Here is a 19,689-nt window from a genome sequence, read left to right as displayed (position 1 = left end):
TTCAGTGACCTTCAGTCACGTCCGGGTTCAAGACGCAAGTCCAAGAGTTTAAATCTCCACAACATGCAGGAGGAGGAAGGGAAGATGGAGAGAAAGGAAAAAAAAGGATATAAGATGGAGGGAAAAAGAAAGCTGCAGCAGCAGGAGGTGGAGATGGAAACACAGATCATGTGATCAGGCTGTCTGCACTGTTCCTGCTTTCAGACGCTTTATAGAATTAAACATATTTTTCTTTCTGTTAAATTTGTTTTTGTATATTTCTGTTTTTGTACAGAAGACACTGAACACAACATGTTCATTAATTAACGAGCTCGGTGCATTTTTCTTTTACTTTGAGGGCCCGGCTCGCAGTTTCCCCCTGCTTTCAGTCTTTATGCTAAGCTAGGCTAACCAAGGCCATGACTCCAGCTCCGTACCAGATGTGAAATTAATTTCCATCTCATTGTCTCAATGTGGAACTATTCCTTTAAATATCTTGTATCTTTAAATAATACAGCTGTCAGGACTGGTATCTTCACACTGAATCTCTCGGGGCCGTATTACTCATTAATTATGTATTTCCCTGGAGCCGTTTCAGAGGTTTACATTTTAATTAGTGAAAATGCAAACTGAGCATTTCCTGCTTTACATTAAAATCTCCTTTTGTGAGGCTTTTATTGTGAAGCAGCTCCAGACAATACACATGAGCTTGGTGGAGCTTCAGGCTATTTTTAAACTATAATATGTGACGTATTTGGTCGTATTTCATCAGCGGATCACCTTCAAATATTCTCGAACAGATTTACTTTGATCCCACAATAGAAAAATACGACCAAACGTCTTTTAACCTGCAAATTACCCAAAAAAAAGAAAATAAACCTGAAATTATGTCAAGATAAGATCCTAATATGATACTAGTGTTCCTGCGAAGAGGTTGTTTCAGCTCCGCCCACAGCCAGGTTGTTTCAGCTCCGCCCACAGTCAGGTTGTTTAAGCTCCGCCCACAGTCAGGTTGTTTCAGCTCCATCCACAGTCAGGTTGTTTAAGCTCCGCCCACAGTCAGGTTGTTTCAGCTCCGCCCACAGTCAGGTTGTTTCAGCTCCACCCAGTCAGGTTGTTTAAGCTCCGCCCACAGTCAGGTTGTTTAAGCTCCGCCCACAGTCAGGTTGTTTAAGCTCCGCCCACAGTCAGGTTGTTTAAGCTCCACCCACAGTCAGGTTGTTTAAGCTCCACCCACAGTCAGGTTGTTTAAGCTCCACCCACAGTCAGGTTGTTTAAGCTCCGCCCACAGTCAGGTTGTTTCAGCTCCACCCACAGTCAGGTTGTTTAAGCTCCGCCCACAGTCAGGTAGTTTCATCCAGGTTAAACCAGAATGAGCACTTCTTTAGTTTTCCCGTTGGGCTGCAGCATCTGTCGCGACGCCACCGCCACTTCCTGTTCCGTTATTAACTGTGAAGAACTTCCTGTCACATGTTTTATCGGTTATTGCTCATAATAGCAAAGATCTTCTTCTCTGTCTGAGGATGTGCAGACGGCGCTGATGAGTGTTTTATGAGTCATGCAGAGAGAAAGAACAGAGTCCAGCCGGGCGAGGCGTCAGCTGGCCTCCGGTCACCGACTCACTGCCTGCAGCGGCGGAAGAAGCAGCGGCGGGGGGCGGGGCCCCGGCCGAGTTGGTGAGAGAAGAGGAGGAGCTAAGCCCCACGTGGGTGGGGCTAGAGAGAGTTTTGGCGGCGGTGGCGTCATTGTGCTGGCTGACGACGGACGGCTGGCGGCGCAGAGCACCGGGGACAGGAGCCTGGCCCGTCTGGAAGGTAGAGACCACATCCATCTGAAGGAAGCCACAACACACCGTTAGAGAGGAGACAAGGAGACAGGCAGAGGAGACGGGGAGACAGGGAGAGGAGACAGGGAGACAGGGAGAGGAGACAAGGAGACAGGGAGAGGAGACAAGGAGACAGGACAAGGAGACAGGGAGAGGAGACAGGGAGAGGAGACAGGGAGACAGGGAAAGGAGACAGGGAGAGGAGACAGGGAGACAGGAGAGACAGGAGACAGGAGAGGAGACAGGAGACAGGAGAGGAGACTGGAGAGGAGACAGGAGACATGAGAGGAGACAGGAGACAGGAGAGGAGACTGGAGACAGGAGAGGAGACAGGAGAGGAGACAGGAGACATGAGAGGAGACAGGAGAGGAGACAGGAGACATGAGAGGAGACATGAGAGGAGACATGAGACAGGAGAGGAGACAGGAGACAGGAGAGGAGACAGGAGACAGGAGAGGAGACAGGAGACTGGAGAGGAGACATGAGACAGGAGACAGGAGACAGGCAGAGGAGACAGGGAGAGGAGACAGGGAGACAGGGAGAGGAGACAGGGAGACAGGGAGAGGAGACAGGGAGACAGGGAAAGGAGACAAGGAGACAGGGAGAGGAGACAGGGAGAGGAGACAGGGAGACAGGGAAAGGAGACAGGGAGACAGGGAGAGGAGACAGGGAGACAGGGAGAGGAGACAGGGAGAGGAGACAGGGAGAGGAGACATGAGGCAGGAGAGGAGACAGGAGACATGAGAGGAGACTGGAGACAGGAGAGGAGACTGGAGAGGAGACAGGAGAGAGGAGACAGGGAGACAGGGAAAGGAGACAAGGAGACAGGGAGAGGAGACAGGGAGAGGAGACAGGCAGAGGAGACAGGGAGACAGGGAGAGGAGACAGGGAGACAGGGAGGAGACAGGAGGCTGGAGAGGAGACTGGAGAGGAGACATGAGACAGGAGACTGGAGAGGAGACAGGAGACAGGGAGAGGAGACAGGGAGAGGAGACAGGGAGAGGAGACAGGGAGACAGGGAAAGGAGACAAGGAGACAGGGAGAGGAGACAGGGAGACAGGGAGAGGAGACAGGGAGAGGAGACAGGGAGACAGGGAAAGGAGACAAGGAGACAGGGAGAGGAGACAGGGAGAGGAGACAGGCAGAGGAGACAGGGAGAGGAGACATGGAGACAGGGAGAGGAGACAGGGAGAGGAGACAGGGAGACAGGGAGAGGAGACAGGGAGACAGGGAGAGGAGACAGGGAGACAGGGAGAGGAGACAGGGAGACAGGGAAAGGAGACAAGGAGACAGGGAGAGGAGACAGGGCAGAGGGGACCACGACCAGAGAGGGTAACAGAGGGTTTAAAGTGACAGAGACAGATTAAAGGTCATCATGTCAGAAGAAGCTACACATCTTATCCATGAGGAAACCGACAGTACAAAGAAGAGGGAGAGATCAGGAAAGTTTGAGAGAGAGAAAAGGGTATAAAGAAAGAGAGGGGGGGAGAGAGAGAGAGAGAGGGGGAGGGGGGGGAGAGAGAGTCGTCAGTCAGAGAAAGACCAAATGGGAGGAAGCTCAGCTCGAACGAAGGGATGAAGTAAAGAAACGCTCCAACGCGTAAGGAGCTTTTGAGAGCGACAGAACGCACTCTGAGGAGGAGGAGAAGGAGGAGAAGATGTGTCACTCGGAGCGACTGATGAAGTTCGGTCGGAGGTGACGCTTGTACCAATTATTCCCGACTGTGTGCGACTGTCGAGGCGTTGAGCGGCGTGACGCTGCCCACCAGGATTAGAGAGGAGGAGGAGGAGGAAGAGGAGCGCGGAGAGATAAGAACCCAATTAGCCCGCAGCCTTTTCGCCTCCCCCTCCATCCTCCCCCTCCATCCTCCATCCTCCCATCCTCCCCCTCCATCCTCCATCCTCCCATCCCAGGAGGATGACCGACTGATACAGATACACAGAGAGAGAACCCGAGCGCCTCCTTCAGAAGAGTTGATCCTCGAGCCACAATGAAGACAGGTAAGTGTTCTGTTGAGAGGGAAACACCTGGCCTCTCTGACCGAGTGTGTGTTTGTGTGTGTGTGTGTGCGTGTGTGTCTGTGTGTGTGCGCTGTTACTGTATGTGGGTGTTAGCATCAAGGTTAATGAACCCCATAGGGACTGAATAGGACTGCCTGTGGACAGGCTAATGCTTCGTGAGTGTAGATGTATCCAGTAGGAGGGGGAACACACACACACACACACACACACACACACACGGAGGTGCTGCTGTTGAGCGCCGACTGAGTGAGGAATATAAATATGCAGTCATCTTTTTGTCCCTCGCTGCTTGCCGTCTCTTTCCCGTCGGCAGCAGAGTGTGAAATTAAACTGGACAACAGTTTCTGTGTTTTTAGTTTAAAACAAACGCGATTGAACCGGAATATTTAAATATGCTAAAACAGATGATGAGTTTCATGGCAACAGGAAGACGAGTTCAGAGTGTTGTGGTTTCAGCCACGTCAATCCACTCTGAATCGTACCTGTAAACCTGTAAACTCGTACCTGTAAACGCACGAAGACGAGTCAAGTGTTCTCCCTCAGTCACATGACCTCAGAGCGGAGACGCTTCATCAGCGGCTTACGAATAAAGATCTGATGTCTTTGCTCTCGAGGAAAGACAAGCCATTGTGCAACGAGCATGGAGGAAATGCTGCACTCCTCATTCCACCCTAAAACAAACTGCTCATTCCACCCTAAAACAAACCCCTCATTCCACCCTAAAACAAACCCCTCATTCCACCCTAAAACCAACTCCTCATTCCACCCTAAAACAAACCCCTCATTCCACCCTAAAACAAACTCCTCATTCCACCCTAAAACAAACTCTTCATTCCACCCTAAAACCAACTCCTCATTCCACCCTAAAACAAACCCCTCATTCCACCCTAAAACAAACCCCTCATTCCACCCTAAAACAAACTCCTCATTCCACCCTAAAACAAACCCCTCATTCCACCCTAAAACAAACTCCTCATTCCACCCTAAAACAAACTCTTCATTCCACCCTAAAACAAACTCTTCATTCCACCCTAAAACAAACTCCTCATTCCACCCTAAAACAAACACCTCATTCCACCCTAAAAGCAGGAGATTTTGTCCTAATATTTTGCAGAAACTATAAAATCTATTTCTTTGTTTGTATTAACAACTAAAATACATTTGTGGGTCTTTTTAAGCATTGTGTTAATGCTTCTCTTTTTCACATACCTCTGAAGTTTGAATAGAATTATCTGGATCTCTTATAAATTAACCGTCTGAAATGTTTTAGAGGATTAAATCCCTCCTCACCGTCTTGATGAAACACGGCGCTTTACCGCCCGCTGCTTCTGGGACGTTTTGTTTGATTTTGAGAAGATGAAGGCGAGGAGGAGGAGGAGGAGGAATTTGATTAAAACATTTATTTTCCAGACGACAGCTCCCCGGGTTTGAACAACAACTCACCAGTTAAGACAACTGACGGCAAACAAACAACAAAAGAAAATCTAAAATAAGTCTAATTTTTCTTCCAGAGCCTCCTGCGTCACCATGGCAACTGGTGTTTTCTGCAGCTCTCTCGAACACGACAGATGTTTGAGTCGCCACCTCGAAAACCTGATGTCAGGAAAGCCTTAAAACCCAAAGTGAAGCTGGCGGTAACGCCGGGTACCGTACCTGCGTCTGGATGCGGTTCAGGCCTCTGAACCAGAGGATCTGGCCTCTCCGCAGCTCCATCTCCGCGTGGTCGATCTCGTCGGCGCCCTCCGTCATCTCCTCCGCGTGGATCTCCTCCTTCGTGGCGCCGTGGCCGGCTTCCATCAGGAACTTCAGGCGGTGGGTGGGGATGGCCGAGATCAGCTGAGGTTAAAAAAGAGAAGACGGTTTTTTTTACCATGCATAACAAAAATATTCCATCCAGTTGCATTATGGGAAATACATCAAAATCTTCTTGTGATGTTTTCAAATGAACGTCTTTCAACGTCTGTCGTCATATTTCACAACGTTGTCGCCCAAAATCCTCAATTTGAAAAAAAAGCATCTGATGGGATTAAATAAAAGTTTTTATTTTTTATTAAAAACTTCTTAATTTAGTGAATATAGCTCGTCTGTGGAGACGTTTTTTGGCTAAATGACAACAAATATGGAGCAGAAGATGTGTTATAGAATAATCTCGTTTCTTTCAATACATTTTGACTTATTACTGAAGAGTTATTGGAAATCTTTGAACCGCTGGAGTGTTTTTATACAAACAGTGTCATATTAATTACCGAGCCGGTTTAAACCGGTACCGACACCAGCGTGCGCGTGGAGAGGCGGAGCGCCGCGCTCGGGGAGGATATTAACGACCGTGCGAGGCACCGCTGCACAACGATTAAAGACGCACACACTGATTACTGAAGCCTAATCTTTATCTGCAACTGTGCATAAATACAATGTTTATCAACAGGAAGAGGAGGGAAGAAGAGGAAGGAAGAGGAAGGAAGAGGAAAGAAGAGGAAGGAAGAGGAAAGAAGAGGAAAGAAGAGGAAGGAAGAGGAAGGAAGAGAAAGGAAGAGAAAAGAAGAGGAAAGAAGAGGAAGGAAGAGGAAGGAAGAGAAAAGAAGAGGAAAGAAGAGGAAAGAAGAGGAAAGAAGACGCTGCGCAGGATTCACACTCAAGAGTCAACGCTGTGGAAGAATCTTCGAAGCTTCTCACTGTTTAGCTGAAGAATAAAGTCTCTTTAAATCCCTTTAATAACTTCAATAAACACGAACACTTTTTGATAAATTCCTGAAAGATCAATGTCGATTTTTGTTTTTTACAATAGAAATCCTGTCAAATCCAAAATAAACCTCAATACTTTTTTGCTAAATTCTTGATCTCATCCTTCCTCATTTTAAACTGAAATGAAACTTAAACACTAATGAAAACTAAAACACGATTATTGTTCTGTACTTATTTGGTCCTGTTCATTTATTCCCATCGCTATCATTACGTTGTATTATAAGCGTGTTATTTTATCGTTAATCACAGGCCCGGCCTCCAGCTGCACGTCAGCCTTTTATAGTCGTGTCAGCGTCTCTGTTAGAAAATAAATACATCACAGACCTCAGATCAGCCCGTCTCTGTCCTCAGTCTCTGCCCTGCAACTGAACCCAGCAGGCGTCTTGGGACTGAACTTCTTTTTTATCTCTATAATGTATGCTTTCAAAGTGTGTGTGTGTGTGTGTGTGTGTGTGGTTACATGTTAACAGGCTCGTGTTTGCTCTCCCACGGAGGGACCGACACGCTGGGTTTGTTTTCCCTCGGAGCTCGTAAACAGGAGCCGCGCTGCTTTCATGTGCTCATTACCATGGCGACGGTCGCGATGGCAACGCTGCCGCTGCAGCGAGACGCGTGAAGGTCCGAGCGTGGCGTTTATTCACGGAGATCGACGGGATTTCTTTGGACTCTGAACCACTCGGAACACCTGTGGTCCCGGTTCTGGTCCCGGTTCTGGTTCTCACCTGTCCCCACAGCAGCACTCCGACGCCGATGAAGACGCACCACAGCCATTGGTCGATGGCCAGAGCCGTGCAGGAGAACGGCTTCCCTCCGAACTGAACGATGACGATCTGAGAGGGAGGAGAAGCACGTGGGACGCGTTAGCCCGAAAGGATTCTACATTTGTTTACTTGTCAACAAAACAAAAACAACAACCAATGGATCCCCTAACAAGAATTACATGTGCATCCAAAGCCTGGTAGATATTAGTTCAGTTTGTCAGCAGGATTATGGATAAACCACCATTTTATTAAACTTCTTAGACCGTTGCACTGTTTGTTTTGCACTGTTTGTTTTGCACTGTTTGTTTTTGTTTTGTGTTGTGTTGTAATGTATATTTTGTGTAAGCACACTGAGAGTCACTTTACCAGTCAAATTCCTTGTTTGTGCAAACTCACTTTGCCAATAAAACCTGATTCTGATTCTGATTCTTGTTCTTTCAAAGAAGGGTGTGAGGGGAAGAAGGTCGTTGGTGATGATGATGATGGAGTTACCTGCAGGACGAAGGTCCCCAGCACGACGCTGCAGAAGATGGGGTTCCTGTAGATGCCCTCGAACACGTTGCGCTCCCCGTGGATCTTGCGGGCGTTGATCTCGTTGAAGAGCTGCATCATGACGAACACGTTGAACACGATGGTGTAGTGCTCCGACGGCGGCGAGTGCAGCGGGGAGTAACGGCCGTTGTCGATGTCGAAGATCTTCTCGCCTGGGAAAACAACACAAATCTATTCTCACACGCGCACACAACAAACCGGCGATTCCACCGGGGGCGACCCGCGTCTCGAGTGTCGCGTGACTCACCGGCGAAGAGCAGCGTGAAGATGATGACGAGCTGGTACACGGCGTGGCCCAGGATGTTCTTCATCATGGTCCTGGAGATCAGAGGCTTGTTGCGGCCGTACGGTCGGCGCAGCAGCAGAGACTCGGTGGGCGGCTCGGTGGCCAGAGCGAGAGACGCCAGGGTGTCCATGATGAGGTTGACCCACAGCATCTGGACGGCCTTCAGGGGGGAGTCCTGCAGGAGGAGGAGGAGGAGGAGGAGGAGGAGGAGATCTCAGAGCGTGTGAAGGCATAACGTGGGAATGGGACACAAGAAACCTCTTTGTCAGCTCGGCTTTATCTCTATGTGCTCCTGAACACACACACACACACACACACACTCACACACACACTCAGTACAATAGACAGTCGTGGGTCCATTCATCCAGCCGGTGGGTCAGGAATCCCAGGAATGAGCTTTCCACATGAAACCAAAGTGTGTGTGTGTGTGTGTTGGGAATTTAATGTACAGGAAAAAATATAAATCTATGTAAGCATACAGATAACATTCCTTCTTAAATTAAAGGGCCAGCGTGTAGGATCTAGTGACACCTAGTGGTGAGGCTGCAGATTGCAAGCGTCCAGAACCAGTTGGTTTGTCCATTCTGGGCCACTGGAGAAACACGGCGGTGCAACATAGGGGACTCAAACGTGTGAAGAGGCAAAAGGATCGAAAACACAACACTTCCTAGAACACTAAAGAAAACTCTTATTCCATATCCGCCAATGAACCCTTTAAATGCTTCACACTGGCTCTGAAACCTTTCGTACCGAGGGCCCAACCCGAGGTCGGCTGCTCGGCCCGCTGGGCGTATGGTGTGTATTGGTGGTGGAGGTTGTCGAGGCCACATGGAGGGACGTGTGCAGACAGCAACACATTTAAAGGAATGACATGCAACAAGGGAAGTGAACCAGGAGTATCGAGGTCAAGTGGCATGTGCTTTAGTGCTTTAGTGCTTTAGTGCTTCAGTGCTTTAGTGCTTTAGTGCTTTAACCATCTGCCTGCCGTGATGAACAGATCAAAAAGAAGAAAAAAAGAAAGATTTGTTTTCTTCTTCCTGGTCAAAACCCTGGCGCCGACATTACCCACAATGCACCTGGACGTGCGCAAACAGCAGCTCCTGGTACGCTCTCTCCTTTCTCACCTCCATATCTTTCCTTTCTTTCCACATTTACAAAAAACGAGTCGCCTTCAGCCCCAATCGACACCGCCTCAAGTGACATCGCTTGAGGCGGTCGAATCAAGACTTTGCAGCTCCCTCATGAAAAAAACAACATGACAACAACAACAAAAAGCTACTAAAATAGGATTTGACCGTTTTATTACCAGGCTTTTCCAGACATTCAAATGTCCATTTAATAAAAAGGGTAAAAATAGATCTCCTGTATGTTATGTACCATAATAATAATCAATGACATCATCGTGTGCCGTCTGCACATTTCTTTGGACCCCCTCCTCTTCTCAAAGCGTCGCTCTGTTCACACGATGAAGACAGACGTCAGTTAACCGTCTTTTTATGATCCGTGCCAACATGTCGCCGGCCGGATGATCAGTGAGTACAAACTCAGACCCGCTGAGCCCCCCGGTACATTACGGGATTACGATGGTGACGCGTTGCCATGGTTTCAGGCTGTATCTTAGCCTACTTTGCGGCCTGTGCTCTGTCACCGAGTGAGTTATCCGTCCTGCCAGCTGTGAGCCTTTCAATTAAAGCAACTCCTAGTTATTGTGTCAGGAGTTTAGTTTCATGATTAGAGGAACATTAGGAGGGAAAAAAGTGACACAGCATCGCCTCGCCTCCGCAAAGCATGACAGAATATATCTGAAAACGACTTTTTTTTCCTTTCGTTCTTGTGGAGATTTAGTAGAAATTGAAAGACATGTTGACGAATGGATCTCCAGGACTTTAACCCTTGTGTTGCCTTCGGGTCAATTTGACCCGATTCAATGTTTAATGTCGGTGTTCTTTCGGGAGTCAACAAACAAACATAAAGTACCTCACACTTAAACTTGGAAAACAATATTAATTCTAATAATTTTCTGGAGATTTTAATAGCTGGGGTCATATTGACCTCAAGGGTAAAATATGTTAGTAAATATAAAGGTAACAGGAGGGTTAAACATTGAATCGGGTCATATTGACCCGAAGGCGACAGGAGGGTGTAATATTTAATCGGGTCAAATTGACCCGAAGGCAACACAAGGGTTAAAGCAAATGTCCATGACCACACATTTTGTGAAATCTCGGTACACAAGTAAACCTTGAATATAGAGACAATAGTTTGATTTAAAGAATACATATTAATATAAATGTTTATTCTTGCAATCAAACCGTGTGAATGAACATGTGAATAAACACATTTTCATGACTTTTCCAAAACTTTTGAGATTTTTCAAGGACTTTTCCAGGCCTGGAAATAACCATTTTTTAAATTCCATGACTTTCCCATCTTTCCCAGGTTTTCCATGACCGTATGAACCCTGTACAGAAGCCTCAAAATGCGACGTAGATATTAAGAAGCGAGCCTGAGCTCATGTTCAAAAAGAGAAGAATCACCATCGATTCAGCAGCTCGAGACGGAGGGAGGAGCCGCTCGCTGGCGACTGGGACATTTTAAAACCCGGCGATATTAAAGCTTTAAATCTGTGGGGGGGGGGGGGGGGGGATTCGGCTTTTTTGTTTTTCATCTCAACTGCAGGAAGTCAGAGTGAGCTCTCTGTTCTCAGCCTTCAGAGTAAAACCTCAAGAGGCAGAAGGCTCATCAGCGAGTATCACAGAGCCGCTGTTCTCCAAAGAAGCTGAGAGCATTCCTTCGGTTTCATAATGTGCCCGCAGGGATTTTACAGAGCTTTGAGCTAAATGCTCAGAGCTGCTAGGATTACAATATATGTATATACTGTATATATATATATATATATATATATATGAAAACATTGATATTTAAACTTGAATATAAAAATGCATAATTTCCTTCCAAGTTGAAGATTTAAATATTAACTCTACTGACAAATTATTTCCAGCGCTCTCTAAAGCTGAACATGTGATGTCATTGAATCTGACACATTGACACTTTTAAAATGTGAAACTTGAAAATAAAATAATGTAAACTCATCTTCTACATTTATTTTATTTATTTGGGTTTGATTTGATTTCTGTCCGTCATGAGAAAATATTGGCATGTTTTTTTTCTGAATTGTTTTTAAGATAATTACACAGACATTGAGTCAAAAATGTGTTAAAAAAAGAATATTTTTTTTGTCTTCAATCATAAATGATGTGCACAACGACATGTAAGTGAATGAATTTGAACTGAAGGATATATTATATGATGATATCGTCTCCCATGTTCAACCCTTCGACGCCTGCGGCCTACCTGTGTGATGCAGGCGCCGGTGAACGCCACGATCACGGCCACCACGTTGACGGTCAGCTGGAACTGCAGGAACTTGGAGATGCTGTCGTAGACGTTCCTGCCCCACATGACGGCCTTCACGATGCTGTTGAAGTTGTCGTCGGTCAGGATGATGTCGGACGCCTCCTTGGCCACGTCGGTGCCGGCGATTCCCTGAAGAGAAGGAGGAGACTGACGTTAACTTCTCTAGCTGCAGTAAATCTTAGAGCCTGGATGTTGGTATAACACTCGACTCTGATATGAACGTCTGGCTACATTCGGCTTGTTTGACAGATGAGAGGAAAAAAGACATAAAAGTCACAGTTCACCTTTTCATTATAATTTAGTTTGAGGCATAAAAGAAAATCACGTACTCATAAATGTACCATTCTCAAGATTTATAAATAAGCTCTATTGGGAATTGGGGCGCAATGTTCTTTTCATTTTTTTAAAGTGTGTCGCCATAAAACAACCTGTGAAAATACTGTTTTAGGAAACGACAAAGCCTTCTTCAGACATGAAACTACATTTTGTGAGCTGTTTTTTTAAAGATTTACATCTTCAGCTGGAAGCGATGCGTTTGGGGGGACGGACACCAACGTCATGTTTTTAATGAGATTTGTAGACGGCGATAAGAGAACAACAACAAAGCCTCGTACTGACGGTACGCGCTACGGCAGAACTATTCGGGTTAGGCTTGAATCACACGGAGGTCAAACATCAAACGGTTCCCGCTGCGCAACAGCTAAAAATAAAATGAAATACGTGCATGTTTTATCTAATTGGAGTATCATCTGTTCCACCAATCACAAGCAAGGTGAACCCGAGGGGCTGGGAGATGATGTTTAGGTAGTAAAGTATATACAGCACAACATCTTTTTACTGCAACACAAATCTGAGTTGGAACGCCATCTTTAAACAGGTCGGACATTAACGACATCAACAACAATAACAACATCAACACACCAGCTGTGACACCTCGGCCAAAGGAAGATCCAGCTGGAGGCTCGTGATTTTTCAGATATGTTATTTTAACTGACATTCAAACATCCAGCAGGATTATTATTCTAGTACAAGGAAGAGGATGAATAAATGATAAAATAAATTATATATAAAAAATGTATTATATATATATATATATATATAATTATGACTCGAAGAGGATGAATAAATGATAAAATAAATTATATATTAAAAATGTATTATATATATAAATATATAATTATTATTCTAGAAGAGGATGAATAAATGATAAATATATATATATTGAAAAAATACTAATAATAATCTATATATAAATAAATAAATATATTATTATTCTAGTACAAGGAAGAGGATGAATAAATGATACAAAATATATATGTATATAACAATATATATATATATATTTTTAAATCTATATAATGTATACATGTAAATGTATAAAATCTCTCTCTATATATATAAATCTATAATATATATATATATATACACTACCGTTCAAAAGTTTGGGATCACCCAGTCAATTTCGTGTCTTCCATGAAAAATCACACTTTTATTTATCAAATGAATATAAAATATAGTCAAGACATTGACAAGGTTAGAAATAATGATTAATATTTGATTTAATTTTGTTCTACAAACTTCAAGCTCAAAGGAAGGCCAGTTGTATCGCTTATATCACCAGCATAACTGTTTTCAGCTGTGCTAACATAATTGCACGGGTTTTCTAATCAGACATTAGTCTTCTAAGGCGATTAGCAAACACAATGTACCATTAGAACACTGGCGTGATCGTTGATGGAAATGGGCCTCTATACACCTCTGGAGATATTTCATTAGAAACCAGACACTTCCACCTAGAATAGTCATTTACCACATTAACAATGTATAGAGTGTATTTCTGATTAATTTAATGTTATCTTTATTGAAAAAACAGTGCTTTTCTTTGAAAAATAAAGTCATTTCTAAGTGATCCCAAACTTTTGAACGGTAGTGTATATAAAATATATATAGATATATAAAATAAAGATATATAGTCGCTGTGTTTCTCTGCAGTCGGGCTCTTTAAGACAGACGCCGGCCGCTCTCTGTTTTCCAGCCCACCAGGTGATAATTGAACTGGGACACTGGGGGTGAGAACTGAGAATATTCCAAATGGGACACATTAGGACTGAAAGGTCACCGGTTTTAGAGGCGCCTCGGCGGTGCGTTTATGAGCGGTAACTATTGTCACAGGGACGCTTGACTGCGCCGCAGCTGCTCGGCGGCACTGTGGCGTCCGGATGACTTTCCTCAGTGAACAAAAAGGTCACAACAACAACAACAACAACAACACAGAGGAGGCAGCTGATCGGGTCAGAATATCAACTGACTGGAGCACCGTGAATGTTTGAGGAGCAGCTGACACGGTTCCCGTCCGTGTCTTTGGCTCCGTCTGAAGGTTTCTCAGGTGAAACCAAATCCTGTGATGCTGGTTCAACTGCATTCGACCCAAGTCAACTGTGGTGAATTTCAATTATCGGGATAATCGTGAATATCGTCACGAGTGACTTTAAAAAGTTGTCTCGCTCTCTATCAGAGTCGAGAACAATGTGATTAATTCATCATAAGAACAGATTCAAACAACGATTTATTTTATTGTATTTTTCAGGCATGGGAGGATTTGTAATCACCTTATTTAAGACCATATTTGATGCGTCATATCCGTGATGAAGATATTAGTTTCTGAACTAAACGTTAGGTAAAATGCTTCCAGTAGGTTTTAATTTTAAGAGCCCGAAGCATATTTTCTATGAATATTGGAATCATATTGTGAATGGTAATTATTTGGCCTTGATAATGGTGTGACAGACATAAACCTGGATAATAAAAGACAGAAGCAGTCTCCCTCGGTGCTGATGAGCATCCGAGCTCAGCATGTATTGATTTATTTTTCCATTTCACAGCTCTCTTATAACGAAGCCGTGACATTACAACTCAATGAGCTATAGGGGAGGACGTTTGGAGATAATAAGTTTTCGTGGCTGGATTACAAATGTAATTAACTCGACGGGGCTTTCTTGAACCGGAGGAACGAGGTAAAGAATAAAAAAGAGGCGGTTACCATGGCGAAGCCAACGTCGGCCTTCTTGAGCGCCGGGCCGTCGTTGGTGCCGTCTCCCGTCACCGCCACCACCTGCCGGGGCTCAAGCACCGTGCTGTCGATGATACCTGAACAACAACAACAACACATATCTCCATTTTAATGAGCGGAAGAACATTTCAACAAGTTTATTTGAAGACATAAACGTTCCACGGCTATTAACCGCAGCTCAAATAGACTTCAACAGATATGAGATGTGCCTTAATATAAACACATTCACATCCCAGTGAACCCACCTTTGACCAGCGTGTGTTTGTCCGTCGGGGAGGAGCGAGCCAGAACGCGAAGTCTGGGCCAAACTTTGTCCAGACGCTCTTGTTCCACCTAGAAAACGTAGAACAGCAGAATTATGAACCAGAATACTGTGACATCACAATCCACCAACACCACAACAGAACTGGAGTCACTGTGCGGAGCAGGAAAGAGAGTTAAAGGAAGCTAAAGGGAGCTAAAGGGATTTAAAGAGAGTTAAATAGAGTTAAAGGAAGCTAAAGGGAGCTACATGAAGCTAAAGGGCATTGAAGGAAGCTAAAGGGAGCTACATGAAGCTAAAGGAAGCTAAAGGGCATTAAAGGAAGCTAAAGGGAGCTACATGAAGCTAAAGGGAGCTAAAGGGCATAAAAGGAAGCTAAAGGGAGCTACATGAAGCTAAAGGAAGCTAAAGGGCATTAAAGGAAGCTAAAGGAAGCTAAAGGGCATTAAAGGAAGCTAAAGGGAGCTACATGAAGCTAAATGAAGCTAAAGGGCATTAAATGAAGCTAAAGGGAGCTAAAGGAAGCTAAAGGGAGCTATATGAAGCTAAAGGGAGCTAAAGGGCATAAAAGGAAGCTAAAGGGAGCTACATGAAGCTAAAGGAAGCTAAAGGGCATTAAAGGAAGCTAAAGGGAGCTAAAGGAAGCTAAAGGGCATAAAAGGAAGCTAAAGGGAGCTAAAGGAAGCTAAAGGGCATTAAAGGAAGCTAAAGGGAGCTACATGAAGCTAAAGGAAGCTAAAGGGCCTTAAAGGAAGCTAAAGGGAGCTAAAGGGCATTAAAGGAAGCTAAAGGGAGCTACATGAAGCTAAAGGGAGCTAAAGGGCATAAAAGGAAGCTAAAGGGAGCTAAAGGAAGCTAAAGGGCATTAAAGGAAGCTACATGAAGCTAAAGGAAGCTAAAGGGCCTTAAAGGAAGCTAAATGGAGCTAAAGGGCATTAAAGGAAGCTAAAGGGATCTAAAGGAAGCTAAAGGGCATTAAAGGGAGCTAAAGGAAGCTAAAGGGCATTAAAGGAAGCTAAAGGGCTTTAAAGGAAGCTAAAGGGAGCTAAAGGAAGCTAAAGGGAGCTAAAGGGAGCTAACATGTTTTGCTTGTCATCCTTCCTGGCCGCTCTCACCTCTCCCTGGTTGTTCCTGATGCGCTGGTTGAACTCTTTGCCCTCCATGCACAGGAAGTCCTCGCCGGGCAGCAGGATGCCGCACTTGGTGGCGATGGCGCGGGCGGTGTTGATGTTGTCCCCGGTAACCATGCGGACAGTGATGCCCGCACGCTGGCACTTGGCAATAGCCTCGGGCACCTGGAAGAAAGAGAGAGAGAGAGGTAGAGAGAAGGAGAGAGAGAGAAACTTCATGAAAAGCCTGAGCGACGACCACAAGGGTTCAAAGGTCAGAGACACCCGACGGCTTCTCTTCCCGATCGGTTTAAAAGAGTTAAAAGGAAGTTCATCATCTTCAAAACAAGAGACGACATCTGGATCTTGTTTTTTTGTGCACATCACATGTGCACTGGTTTCAAAAGTGGGATTGATGATGGTCGATCTGTTACAGATGCAAACGACATCCTGCACTGGGATGGAACGCCACCAGGGAGGCGTTTATGAATGTTAATGCCTTCCGTCCATCACATGGCAGAGCGATAACACGGCGCTCCGTGTTCTCGGCGCTCCGACATCAAAGCAGCGGGCGGCCGCGTCGAGGAGACTCGCTCCGCCGTGTGTATTGTTCCTCTATCTCCGCTCCGTCACGGGCGGTTGAATCTGTTCCCACTGAACGTTTCCCCCTTCCGTATAATGATGAGCCGCCTGTCGGATCGGTGCCGTGACACTCCGGAGCGCCCGTGTTCCCGTCGTTCTTCTCGTTCTTTCGGGAACAAAACGGAACTTCGGTTCCACGGAACGTGCAGGACATCTCAAACTTATGCAAAGTACATTTTTGCAGCAGCGAAAACAGATTACATGCATGTATTAAATATACTATATGTTCAAAATACGTAACTAGAATGGGCACTCGTTAGAGCGCACACCTTCGCATATCACAAGATTGGGCATTGAATTATGAACATGTTGGCATTAGTTGCATCCCAATTGGATAAAAATTGACCGCGCTATGGTAAAAAGAAGATATTGACCTTTTCATGACCTTGACCTTGACCTTTGACCCGATCGATCCCAAAATCTGATCAAATGGTCCCCGGATAATAACCAATCATCCCACCAAATTTCATGCGATTCGGTTTAAAACTTTTTTTGTTATGCGAATAACACGCATACAAATAAACAAATAAATAAACTAGAATGGGCACTCGGTAGAGCGCATACCTTCGCATATCACAAGATTGGGCATTGAATTATGAACATTTTGGCATTAGTTGCATGCCAATTGGACAAAAATTTATCGTGCTATGGTAAAAAAAGAGTTTGACCTTTCCATGTCCTTGACCTTGACCTTTGACCCGATTGATCCCAAAATCTAATCGAATGGTCCCCGGATAATAACCAATCATCCCACCAAATTTCATGCGATTCAAGAACATTTTGACCTGTTCATGACCTTTGACCTTGACCTTTGACCCGATCGATCCCAAAATCTAGTCAACTGGTCCCCGGATAATAAACAATCATCCCACCAAATTTCATGCGATTCGGTTCAATACTTTTTGAGTTCTGCGAAAGATTTTGACCTGTTCATGACCTTTGACCTTTGACCCGATCGATCCCGAAATCTAATCAACTGGTCCCCGGATAATAAACAATCATCCCACCAAATTTCATGTGATTCGGTTAAATACTTTTTGAGTTCTGCGAAAGATTTTGACCTGTTCATGACCTTTGACCTTTGACCTTTGACCCGATCGATCCCAAAATCTAATCAACTGGTCCCCGGATAATAAACAATCATCCCACCAAATTTCATGCGATTCGGTTCAATACTTTTTGAGATTTGCGAATAACACGCATACAAATAAATAAATAAATAAATAAATACACGGCGATCAAAACATAACCTTCCGGCATTTTCAATGCGAAGGTAATGAATAAATAAATACACAGCGATCAAAACATAACCTTCCGCATTTTCAATGCGAAGGTAAAGATGATATTTGAGAGCTTATGAACCCTGTTTTTAGGGGGCACCCTCAATGAGGGGCGGACCGACATATCAGTGTTCAAAGAAATACCCAGATGGGCATCCAGTTTTAATAAAATGAAGCAAAAGTGTGTCTGCTGGACACACAGATGAAGTCTGAAGCTCCCTTAATGCCACCACTTCAACCAGGTCTGTGCGGTGCATATCGGAGTGGGCGGGGCTAAGCGTCCTCCGTACCTCGGGTCTGACGGGGTCCTCGATGCCGACCACGACGATGCAGGTGAGGTCGTTCACGATTTCGTTCTCGTTGTCCCAGTTGGGCTCGCCGGCCGCGGCGGGGAAGTCGCGGTAGGCCACGCAGATGGTCCTCAGGCCTTCGCACGCCATCGGCTCGATCACCTTGTGCACCATCTCGTCGCGGTCCTTGAGCTTGAACATGCGGGCCTTGCCCTGGGCGTCCAGGATACTGGAGCATCTGGAGGAGAGAAGATGAGAAATGTCAGCCGTTACGCCCGCCCTCCCTCCCTCCGGCCGACGGCTCCCCTTCGGTTGTTCCGTCTCGTCTTACTTCCGCAGGACGATCTCCGACGCCCCTTTGCTGTACATGCGGTAGCCCCCGTCGGCGTTCTTCAGCACCGTGCTCATGGACTTGCGGGAGGAGTTGAAGGTGTAAACCTTGTAGAGTTTCTCTTCGGGGATCTCCTCTCTGATTGGCTGGTAGTCCCTCTTCAGCTCCAGCACCAGGCCCAGCAGAGCGCACTCCGTCTTGTTGCCCACGTGGCGAGGCAGGCCGCCCTCTTTCTCCGGAGGCTGAGGAGGAACGCACGGGGCCCGTTAAGCGCCGCGGATCGGCCTCCGACTTTGAAAGTGACTTTCAGGTCGTCGGCGGTCCTCACCAGAATCTTGGTGGTGTACGCCGAGTTGATGGAGATGCTGTTGACCATGATTTCCAGAGTCTCTGCGTTGATGGCGTCGGGTTCGGGGACCTTCTTGTAGAGCGTGTCGCCGATGTACGCCTGCACCACCGTCATGCGGTTCATGGTCAGCGTGCCCGTCTTGTCCGAGCAGATGGCCGTGGCGTTGCCCATCGTCTCACAGGCGTCCAGGTGACGCACCAGGTTGTTGTCCTTCATCATTTTCTACAACATGGAAGGCAGAGGCTTAGGTCGGCTTGATGTTCATATTACCACCGACTTCTGTACGGTGTATTCTTTATGTTTTGTATTTTGGGGGTCTGGACTGCTGCTCTAGGCATAAAATGGCAAATAAAACTTAAATCTTGAATCTTTCAGACAGAGTTCAGTAACCTCCACGACTTCTTAGCCTTGAAGTAGAAATGTGAGTACAGGTGATGAATACAGTTATCAGATATCAAACAAACATGATTCCGAGACCAGTGAGAAATCCACACATCTTATATTTCCCACAATCCCCTTTGTTCCCCGCCCTGCTCACCTTGACGGAGTAGGCCAGAGAGATGGTGACGGCGAGCGGCAGCCCCTCGGGAACGGCCACCACCAGCACCGTCACGCCGATGATGAAGAACTTGACGAAGTACTGGATGTAGATGGGGGTGCACTCGGACACCCAGGAACGGCCCTGGATCCCGAAGGTGTCGATCACGAAGAAGAGGATGAGGATGATGACGGTCAACGCCGACATGATCAGACCTGAACGGAGGGAGACGAG

General features: G+C 45.9%; 1 protein-coding gene across 5 annotated transcripts in view; it reads right to left on the bottom strand.

Moving 5' to 3' along the window:
- LOC130207795 (plasma membrane calcium-transporting ATPase 1-like) overlaps positions 1-19,689 on the bottom strand; it is an 82,470-nt gene that overhangs the window by 8,815 nt on the left and 53,966 nt on the right. For 2 of the 5 annotated variants that reach the window (XM_056436500.1, XM_056436501.1), the window contains 13 exons: positions 19,456-19,670; positions 18,897-19,139; positions 18,569-18,810; positions 18,238-18,475; positions 16,032-16,211; positions 14,900-14,987; positions 14,625-14,731; positions 11,522-11,713; positions 8,129-8,342; positions 7,822-8,033; positions 7,291-7,398; positions 5,480-5,662; positions 1,603-1,810 (listed from right to left, as the gene is read on the bottom strand). In XM_056436500.1, the coding sequence (XP_056292475.1) occupies positions 1,603-1,810; positions 5,480-5,662; positions 7,291-7,398; positions 7,822-8,033; positions 8,129-8,342; positions 11,522-11,713; positions 14,625-14,731; positions 14,900-14,987; positions 16,032-16,211; positions 18,238-18,475; positions 18,569-18,810; positions 18,897-19,139; positions 19,456-19,670 (2,430 nt within the window). The remainder of the gene's footprint in view (positions 1-1,602; positions 1,811-5,479; positions 5,663-7,290; positions 7,399-7,821; positions 8,034-8,128; positions 8,343-11,521; positions 11,714-14,624; positions 14,732-14,899; positions 14,988-16,031; positions 16,212-18,237; positions 18,476-18,568; positions 18,811-18,896; positions 19,140-19,455; positions 19,671-19,689) is intronic. The other 3 variants (XM_056436497.1, XM_056436498.1, XM_056436502.1) reach the window with 2 other exon arrangements.

The sequence above is a fragment of the Pseudoliparis swirei genome, chromosome 18 (genome assembly GCF_029220125.1).
Source record: "Pseudoliparis swirei isolate HS2019 ecotype Mariana Trench chromosome 18, NWPU_hadal_v1, whole genome shotgun sequence".
Taxonomy (NCBI): Eukaryota; Metazoa; Chordata; class Actinopteri; order Perciformes; family Liparidae; genus Pseudoliparis; species Pseudoliparis swirei.
This window is presented reverse-complemented; position numbering and strand designations above follow the sequence as displayed.